This window comes from Simochromis diagramma, unplaced genomic scaffold, assembly GCF_900408965.1.
Source record: "Simochromis diagramma unplaced genomic scaffold, fSimDia1.1 OVJJ01000421.1, whole genome shotgun sequence".
NCBI lineage: Eukaryota > Metazoa > Chordata > Actinopteri > Cichliformes > Cichlidae > Simochromis > Simochromis diagramma.
The window spans coordinates 8,050,241-8,061,146 of NW_024387250.1; the positions used below are offsets into that span (position 1 = coordinate 8,050,241).

General features: G+C 38.5%; 1 protein-coding gene across 1 annotated transcript; it reads left to right on the plus strand.

The window, feature by feature from the left end:
- Positions 1-3,139: 3,139 nt before the first annotated feature.
- Positions 3,140-6,166, plus strand: LOC120714853 (alpha-2A adrenergic receptor-like). Its single transcript, XM_040001392.1, has one exon. The coding sequence runs from the start codon at positions 3,538-3,540 to the stop codon at positions 4,732-4,734; it is 1,197 nt and encodes a 398-aa protein (XP_039857326.1). The 5' UTR covers positions 3,140-3,537; the 3' UTR covers positions 4,735-6,166.
- Positions 6,167-10,906: the final 4,740 nt, after the last annotated feature.

The following is a 10,906-nucleotide window of genomic DNA, read 5'->3' on the forward strand; positions in this document are numbered from 1 at the left end:
CTGAGTGTGACATTTGACACTTTTGGAGCAAAATGGCAAGACAGTGGAAAACACAGGACAAAGCTGGAAGAGAACTGACTGCCACTGGTCTGACAAGGAGTGGGGAGAGGAGTCCATAGCGGGGCAGGAGGATGCATGGAGGAAGGCTGTTTTAGTGTGGGAAACTGAAATTTGGGTTTAGGAAACTGGGAAGAAAAAACGACTGCCTTGCGTGGAGAATTGAAAAGTGTCTGGAGCACTGCAAAGAGGAGAGCAGGCCTGCACGATCGGAATTGAAAGCGCTACACAACACTTCATCGGGAAACGATTGCAAGTGAGCTTCTCGACATTAAATGGGCTCTGGAAAAAGCCACTTATTTGGGACACAAAAGGTTCAGCGAGGTAATCTAGTCTAAATTCTTCTTTTTCTTTTTTTTGAAATGGCATCATATTGCTGGCACTAGAAACTTAATGTGACATGAGAGGTTCTGCTATCAGCAATTAAAAGAAAAAAAGGGGAACTGACTGGACTGACAAAAGCTTGACTGACTTGACACCAATGTGCAAGATTGCACCTCCACCCAGACAGTGACAATAGGGTGGATGTATGTATGTATGTATGTTTCTTTTTTACAGGAGCAGAACTGTGACAGCAACATCCTTGGTAAATCCTAGGAACTCTGGGCCATGCCGACTTAACCTTTTAAATGCCACTTTCCGTGTCTTTGTGAATTTATCAGCAGTGTGTTATTCATGACCTTGTATTGCTTGCAATGCAGAGGTCACTGTGAGAAAGTGTGCATACAGATGCGCAGAGGAAGCTCAGGGTTGGAATTAGGACTCTGTAAATGGCACAGACACCAGGAGCCATGACCGTGACTGGGGAATGACTGACAACAAAATGCTGTTTCACTCCCATCTTTGCAGGACCTGCAAAGACTCCCATCTTTGCAGGACCTGTACACCTCCAGGACATTGCGGCGTGCAGCTCGGATCTCAGCTGACCCTTCTCACCCTGGACACAGTCTGTTTGACCTGCTCCCCTCAGGCAGGAGGCTCCGGTCCATTCGCACCAGAACCTCTCGCCATAAGAACAGTTTCTTCCCCTCTGCTGTTGGACACATGAACAATAACCATATGACTGTCCCCGCCACTAACACATGACCCTACGCTGTGTCACTGCATCATTCCATGTTTGGCACTGATCACCACCTGCACTCATGTATATATCTTTCTACGCAGCACTCTTAATTCTTATTCTCATGTATATATCTCATGTATATCTCATGCACATATCTTTCTACGTAGCACTTTTAATTCTTATTCCTACTTTTATTTTTTTCATGTCTATTTAAGTGCTATTTATGACACTATGTTTGCACTGAAGCACCGCAGCAATTTCCTAATGTTGTAAACCTGCTCAACATTTGGCAATAAACCCCTTTCTGATTCTGATTCTGATTCTGATTCTGATTCACTCTGCCATGCATACTTTGATATTCTGGAGAGGGCCTTTCCTCTGTATCATTGTTGTTTCCGTTTGCATGTGAGAGCTTAGATTGTGAGGATGATTAAAGATGACCAAAGGGTGGTGAGAAAACAGTGAAGTGAGAATACACAGTGTGAAACTCCTTTAAGTGTACAATAATGTTGATGTGATATACAGAATGTCAGGAAAGCAATTCTGTTATTAGTGGGATTCTTAAGGTTTGATTTAAGAATCAAAGGGTGGGATTGTATACGAATTTCTTTTATTTATGTATTAATCACATTATTTTTATTGTATAATGCCTTGGTGCCACTGAATTTTAGCATGTCTCACACTCGTGCAGTTAGACAGAGGGTGGGGGTCTGGTAAGGAAGTTGGGGGAAGCAGACAACTCCACGGGAAGAGTCTTTTGTCCCCTCGAGGACTGTGGGAGGTAGCAAGGGAGTGTGAACCTTAAGGTGTGAAACAGCTGTGTACTGCCTTTTGTTCCTGAAGAGGGAGCGAGCCATGCTAGGCTGCTGACCGTCTGCCCTGCGATGATGCAGGCTCTCCACCAAGCTTGGTTTTCTATTCTTTGTGTTGATTAAAGAATGTTAGCTACCACTCACCGCTTGTCTGCAGGCTTTATTTAAACGGAAAACTTCCACAACACCCCTCAACATTCAAACACATTTTAAATGTCTTCCTGAAAGCCTGAAGAGCTAATCTTGAAGACTGCTTAAAGAAGAAAATTGGAAGAAAGTTTATTTTGTGTTGAAGAGCAAAAGTGGTCATACCAAATATTGATTTTCATGCTCTTTAATTTATCTGTTTTTCCTTTAATGTTTTATTTTTATTTATAGCTACATGTTTCATTAAATGTCTGCATCTATTTCCCAAGCAAAACATCAGGAAGTGAGTGATGGCTCAAGACTTTTGCACCACGCCATATCACAGGATAAAGAATTTAGCTGACAAACCTCCTTTTTGACATTTAACTATTGAAGCTGTTTAATCCAATCTAATGCCATGAATTACCTTGGGTTTGTGTGCACTTTTGTTTTCGAAAAACATAGCGAACTAAAAGTGAAACAAGTAATGCAGCTTGGTGAGCATGCTTGTGACTTAGTAAAGTAGTGCATACAGGTAATGGGTAAAACCTGAACATAATCATCACATCAGTGTATCCTACCTGGTACACATAGGTTTAATAATTTATTAGACTGGGCTTGAAAATGTAGTGCTATTAGAATTAAGTTACAAAAGGTTAAGCACTTAAGCTTTTTTCCTCAGCTCATTCACTCTGATTTTGATATCTTGTCATTATAGATTTGAAAAAAAAAAAAGATTCTATAAGCAGCTTTAATTGTCTCTAACAATCCAGATATTTTTCCTTTAAAACATCTCACCATCTGTTCATGGAACAGAAATGAAAAACCCAATGTGTACTTTTAATCCATTCTAATTTAATTTAATAGACTATATATATTGTTTCTATAAATCAACAATATTATTATTGTCATGATCAGCCAGTGGTTTCATGGTCTTAGAACAACCCCCAATCTCTTGTTAAATGTCCAGTGTGAGATGAGCCCCGCCCATTCCAGCATCACAGATCCCCAGCGTCAGATAAGCCTATATAAAAGATGTGCTCCTCTTCAGCTGCACTAGATGAAAAGATCTGCCTGCAATATAAGTCTGTTTTACAAAACCTTTCAGAGGATTTAGCAGAAGCTTTTATTCTTGAAGGTTAGTGGATACAGATTTTTTTTAGTACTCTTAAAACTATCTTATGTGAAAAACAGGGAATAAATAGGTTCCCTTTATTTCTTTTACTGCTTGTTTGTCTTTTTAGTTTATATTTAAAGAAAAACCCAATCCTTGCTTTTTTGGTCTCTATTTTATAATTGACAAAGAGAAAAGAAGAATAGATATCTTTGAAGGAAACTCTTCCAGTGAACAAAATGAAAAGCCTCAACTCTGTGCCGTGTTCTTGAATGGATGCAATTAATAGACTGCTGAAGCACAGCTTCCAAGCCTCCTGACAGAGCCCCGTTCAGACCATACCATCGACACCCCAGCTCACTCTGATGGGTTGTTTTATCTTCAACAGTGGAAATGTGACTTTGCCTGGGAGGAACCCTTATACTGTGCAGACCTCTGTGCCTCTAACAATCCTGGTGGGTATCCTTATCCTGCTAACACTGTTTGGTAATGTCATGGTAGTAATTGCTGTGATGACAAGCCGTGTCCTGAGAGCACCTCAGAACTTATTTTTAGTCTCTCTAGCATGTGCAGACATCCTGGTTGCCACTTTAGTGATGCCATTCTCTTTAGCGAATGAACTGATGGGTTATTGGTTCTTTGGGAAGGTATGGTGTGGAATCTACCTGGCTTTGGATGTTCTTTTCTGCACATCATCCATTGTTCATCTGTGTGCAATAAGCCTGGACAGATACTGGTCTGTCACACAAGCCATTGAGTATAACCTGAGAAGGACACCACTCAGGATTAAAGGCAAAGTCTGCTTAGTTTGGATACTGGCAGCTCTCATTTCATTTCCTCCGCTTATCACAGCGAAAAAGGACAAAACAGACAGTCTTGAATGTGACATTAATGGTGAGAAATGGTACATCATATTCTCCAGTTGTGCCTCCTTCTTTGTACCCTGTGTCATTATGATTACGGTGTATGTTAGAATCTACCAGATTGCCAAGAAAAGAACAAGAGCCCCACCTGGAGAAAGGCAAAGACACAATGGCAACTCAGAAGACCCAAAGTTCGGTTTGGACACGCTGGAGAGAAAAGACAGAGAACAGAGGGAGGTGAGAGGAGAAGACGGTAAAGAGGCTAATGAGCTTGATGTGGAGGAAGAACCCTCCTCTTCTGATGGAAATGAAACAATCCTATGTTCACTTACAAAGAAGAAGGCTATGAAAACAGCAAAAGTGACTCAGGTGAATCCCGGAGAAAGCGCTTCAAAACCACAGCCGGAGTCCCGCGAGAGAGGGAGAAGGTGGAAAGGAAGGCAGTACAGAGAGAGGCGCTTTACATTTGTTCTGGCTGTAGTCATGGGAGTGTTTGTTCTCTGCTGGTTCCCCTTTTTTTTCACATACACGCTCACCGCTGTGTGTGACAAGTGCTGTGTGCCAGAGACCCTGTTCAAAATGTTCTTCTGGTTAGGTTACTGCAATAGCTCACTAAACCCCGTCATATACACTGTATTCAATAATGACTTCAGGAAATCCTTTAAAAAGATCCTTTGTAAAAGGGACAGAAGAGTGTAATAAATACTTTTATGCATTCATTTCAAACACTAAAGGGCGTTTGGTCATACATTTATCTGTAATTGTAACCTTTGAAAATATTAGACAATATTGAATATTTGAAAAAGAAAAGGGCATTTTTTCTGTTATATATTAATGTTTTATTGATACTAAGTGTTAGTTTTTGCGATATTAAATCATACTTAAATCCATGATGTGCATTTGCTACACAGCTCGTATTATATTTGGACAACCTGTGAGTTAAAGCTTTGATATTGTGAAGTTGTATCAATGTTGATGATGCACATTTTCTACATGTGTATGCTGGTATACAGTATTTAAACTGATATCCTGTGTTTGTTTTTAGCTTCAAAGTTAATAGCTTGTAGAAGACAGCAGAAGCATATTGCAACAGAGTCTGCTCAACATATGCAAAATTGTCCATGTTGGTAATACAAAGGCAGACATTTGGCTTAGACGTTACCACAATAAACATGCCACGGCTTCATCAACGTGACTGTTCATGGAGTAGCTGAAGAAAATGATTACTAGTGATAATTATACATTACTGTAAATCCACAAGAATGTCAAAGGAGTCTAAATAAGCATATAAGTATTATGTTTGAACCTTAGTGATGCGCTCACAGCAGGCTGAAGGAATGCCACATCGATGCACATAAGCTTCTCTGTCTATGCCAATTGAATTAAAAACATAAATACATTTAAGAAATGTAGATAACTGTAAATGCTACAATATTGCCAATAAAAAAATGCATACTTTGTATAGTACAATCAATAGCAGCAAGTCATAATAACAAGTTGCACCCAAAGGACGCTATCCCCACAGCACCAACTATTCTCAAACAACAAATGCATGAATAAGACAATTATATGAAGAGAAAATGATGCCTTGGAGGTACGGGTGGCAAAGCAATATCTAATTCAGTTCATTGTGAATTATAGTCCTTCATATCAGGATATCATTAAATCCTTCCCCTGAGTCAAACAGAAGTCATGGAGCAATAGAAATATGATTGGCTCCTGCAAACACTGTGAAGTTAATATCCACACATGCTTATCAATGCGTTGTTATCCTACCTCGTGTGTTATCACCATTCATTGTCTTGTCGCTATTTAACCACACTTTTCAGAACAGTAAAACCTTTATTTATAGTTCTAATTCCAAGCCACTATCAGCCTGTGAACCTGACATAAAGTAAATAAGCCATCCATAATTGTTTTAACTTAGCAAACATTTCCACCCCCAGCCACCTCTCATACAACAGAGTGATTCCCATGGCTTGTTCTTTGGGACTCTGGTGTTTTGAGATTCCTGTGGTACACATGTGTGGGTTCAGCCATGTCTCAGAGTCTTAAAATACAGCATCCATTAGGAATGGCAAACTATCGACCTGACTGTCGAATGTTCCCACGAACAATTTGTCAAAGGGAATAAAAAAAAACAAAACACTGTAATGGAAGCTTTGTGGTAATGAGGGTTTATTCGATATAAATCACAATTTCTAAAGGGTCTGCTATAACAGCCCTAATAAGAATAGATTATCTTTTGAAACATTTTGACAGGTATCTGCTTGTATTAGTATTACAAATAAACATAAAAAACTATTTAGTACTATAAAGTATTCAAAACAAATATTTCTACTGCTGCACATCAGTATGGTTTGAACGATGAAACTGCAGTGATTGCCGTCTGAATTCATCCTTTAATTAAAATAACAATTCTCCTGGAGTCTGCTGCTATGCTTGAGCAGCAGGATGCATAAATTACATTTTTAACACACTCACCAAGCAACAGAGAAATTAAATGCCAAGAGGCCCATAACATTACTAGGCCAAAAGATTAATGCAAAAGTAGAAGTCGTGAAGTATAACAAGAGTTATATGTAAATCACAAAAATACAGACAAATGTTGACTGCGTCAAATATAGCTGGATGTTTTTTCAACGTGCTGTGGGACTGACGGTTGGTTAGATAAATAAGCACTTACATTAGCTAATCTCAGTGTATGCACACAGAAGACCACTTGCACGGTCTGCAGAGAGAATGATTTATTTCCCTCTCTACAGGCCACAGAGCACCACGATTTATGCATCTGACATCCTTTATAAGCTGCTTCTGGCGAAAGTTCTTACAACTTTCACGCAGCTCTCTGCTCAGCTTCCATCATTTTATTCTAATTTCTCCCCACTTACAACTCAATAAGTGCTCTTTAAAGCTGCTGGCCATGTATCTCAAAGGGGTCTAACTTAGAGACAATTAAAGAGCACTGAGAAAAGTGTGCATCTTGGATAAACAAGGACTGCCAAGGCAGGATTGCACAGAGTCAGAGAAACATCAAGGTCACACTAACAAGTTTAAATCATAGCTGGTGATGAATAGAGTGTTTTTAATTGAATGTTGGGTCATTCATTATGGTTTGAGCACAATGCATCATGCACACTGGGGCATATAATACTTCCTCCCCCCTGAATTGATAAGGATGCAAGACAATCAAATTAGATTCTCTGGGATGTAAGCAGCAGGAGCCTCCTGTTTAATTTGCCTCATGATCTCACTGTGCTCACATTGCATCCAAAATAAATATTTCAGTCCCTAGTTTTCTGAATGTGTTTAATATTTTTAAGCATAATATTTCTAGCTGTCTAATTATGCAGAAGATGGCTGCATTTTTCTTTGCGAGAAATTATAAAATGATAACCCAACATAGTAGGAGGAAAATCAAAAATATGGACGTTTCTGCAATAGCTTTGCAGCCCAGTGTTTTCTGTTTTCCAAGACTGGTGCAATTAGAGACTATTTTTGATCTCCAGAAGAAAACCCCAGGGAAAAGAGGACCTCAACGAGGAATAAAGACAGCCAAAGTGCATGGATAATGTGAAGTTGAATAAATATTTCAAATATGGCAACAAATCAAAGTTCATTCTTTGGGTCAGCCAGCACAGTCTTTACTAATGCATGCTTTACTTTAATCATATTTACCTCCTGTTTGTATTGAGCTGCAGCAGAAAATCCCTGCTTAATTATTCATCAAACCCATCAGCAAATTCAGTTAACGCGAGTTTATTTCACAGTACCTAATGGTTAGATTGTAGTTACACAAAAGATACCTTATGCAAGTGCTACTTGAATGAGAAATATGAAAGCAGTCCTGCTTTTAGCATTTATCTATTCAATTCAATTCAGTTTTATTTATACTGCGCCAAAAAACAACAACAGTTATCTCAAGGTCATTTATATTTTACAATAACACAAAGAAAACAGAGAAAACCCCAACAATCATGTGACCCCCTATGAGCAAATGATTTGGCGACAGTGGGAAGTGCTCTTTAACAGGACGAAACCTTCAATAGAACCAGGCTCAAGAAGTGGCCCCTATGTTAGCATTTATCTCTGCATAAATGCTAAAAGCAGAGTATAGGTGAACACTTACTGCCAACACAATATGATGAGTAGAACTGTAGTTATACAGCAGTTTGTAAATGAGTCACATTTTTGGGTCAACTCTTTGTCTTTCTTGGATAATAAAGAGCAACTTATTTTATTTTATGAACAACATGTGCTTGAAAGTACACTCTGAAGGAACTCTTTGGGTATGAGTACGTGTGTGTGAGAGAGGATAAGAAGGGCAAATTGATGGAAAAGGTGAAAGAGTGAGCTGTTTAGGCCCTATTATTCTGACAAATTTGTGACCTCATAAATGAGAAATAATTTAATAAAAGTCTGAGTCTGAAAACAAGTTTGATTCTTTTTGTCAAGTCAAGCTGCTCTGCCCGCTGGGAAAGTGCCATCACCGTCTGCAGCACACCTTCATTGATACCGAGTGTAGCTCTTGCAAATTTCCTTCTCCGGACATCATAATTCTTCCTGAGGAATCTTGTCCTGTCTGTAGTATTGATTGTATTCAATCCTTGTCTTCCGCCAGCACCATCATATGCTCCCAGATGATGTCATCAAACACACCCACAAACATATAAGTGAACTATGCAAACACCAACTCCCGATCAAGCTTGCAATAATTTCTGTCCTCATCACTCAGACACCCAACAATTAATCTCTGAATATGCTTCCAGTTACCATACACCAACACACTGGCATAACAAGGTGGATAGATGTGTGGCTTTATAGGCTCACAACTCCAGCAAAGTCTCAGTCTCTACCTCATCTCTTTTTAAAAGGCTCTAAGACGACGAAGCAAACTGGCCACTTTATTACTTACACCTTACCAGTACTTGACTGGACCCCCTTTTTGCCTTAAATCATTGTGGCACAGATTCAGCAAGGTGTTGTAAAGATTCCTCAGAATATTTGAGTTAATTTTGAAATTAGAGCATTGGGCAGTTGCTACAAATTTGCTAACTGGACATCCATGCTACAAATTTCCCACATAATTTCCGCCACATCCTAAAGCTACTCTTTTGGAGATCTGGTGACAGTGGAGGCCATTTGAGCAGTGTAAACAAATTGTCATGTTCAGGAAACCAGTCTAAGATGATATGAGCATTGTGACATGATGCATTATCCTGTTGGAAGCAGTCATTAGAAAATGAATGCACTGTGGTCATAAAGTGATGGACATTGTCACAAACAATACGCAGATATTCTTTGGTGTCACTGACAAGGCATTTTCACTCAGAAAACTAAAGCTCACTGGGAATTTTCTCTTTCAGACAATTCTCTGTGACCCTTAGAGATGGTTGTGTTGGAAAATCCCAGGAGATCAGCCTGTTTCTGAAACACTCAGCTCAGCCGTCTTGCAACATTCTCTGTTCAGTGTCACTTAAATCACCCTTCTTCCCCATCCTGATGCTTGGTTTAAGTTTAAGAGTTGCTTGATTTGCTACCTAGATAAAGAGCCATTGAGCGGGTGCACCTAATTGTTTAGTCTAAGTAAGTAATTTAGTGTAAATTACAGTATCTAATTGTGAAATAAAAACATGACAACATGCAGACAGAATGAAGGCAATATCAGACAATAAAAATAATTGCCAAGGATCTCACTTAATATTTGAAAATTAGGTCCAAGTTAAATCCAGTTAAATATTAATGTCATTTACTAAAAATATTTTAAAGATAAAGCAAGAATAAAGCAAAATTTAATTCCAATTAGCTGAAATGTTTTTCCAGATGCTTTTTTCACAAATGTAACATTTATATGAAAAATAATGAATCTCTTCAACAGGATGTTGGAGTGGTCCATGCCTCGTCCAGTTATGAAGAGCTGCTTTAATCTGTCTAAAAAGAAAATCATTGCTTTACTTTGACTGCTGCATAACAACACATTTGTAGTAAGTTATTACCACTGCAGTAATTTGTTAATACCATGTGACGTGGAATCAAATGAGCTAGTCTACTGGTCCTCAGAGTAACTCCTGAGGATATTGAGATGAGTTTCATTCTCATTTCTCAAGCTTGGAAAAATCTAGACTGTACACTAAGTATCTCTTAGATTCCAGAAAAGGTAAGGCATTGTGTTGAAGTATGTTTGGGAATTTTTAATATATATATATACAAAATAACAAACAAAAAACAGTTAGAGTGGTGGTTAGACGCAGCTGAACTTTTATGCTAACTAAGTAGCTAGCTAAATGCTGTGCGTAATGTAGGTATTTGGCTACAGCCTAAGATTTATAATGGGATATTTGTAAGTGCAAATCTGATACGAATGGATAAAGAAAATTATAGTTTCAGTTTGTAAAAAGCATGCATGGCTAACTCAATGAAAAAGCTTGTCTGTTTTGTTGTTGTTGTTGTTGTTTTTAATTAAAGGATAACGTAATATGCTATCTGTATTAGATGCAATAGTTTTATTAATGTTTATAAATGTTTGCAATGCAAAGTATTGATTACAGAAAACTGTTTGGATAGTTTACATGGCAAAATTAGAAAAAAAAATGAACACACATTTATTTATTTATTTATTTATTTATTTATTTATATGAAGCACAGTGTCTCACATTTTCAGGTCTCTTTAGTCTCTGAAAACGTTGCTTTGGCTTGTACAGCCTTAGAGTCTAATACAGTGTCTGTGGCCTGCAGTGTCGATAGCTGCTCTCCTTGATGGCAACAGTGGATCTCACAGGTACGTCTACAATAAACACACTGCCAGGCCTAGTAGAGGTGGCATTAAGATAAGCATGAGAGCCACAACCTGGGTAGGTGGTACAGATTTATA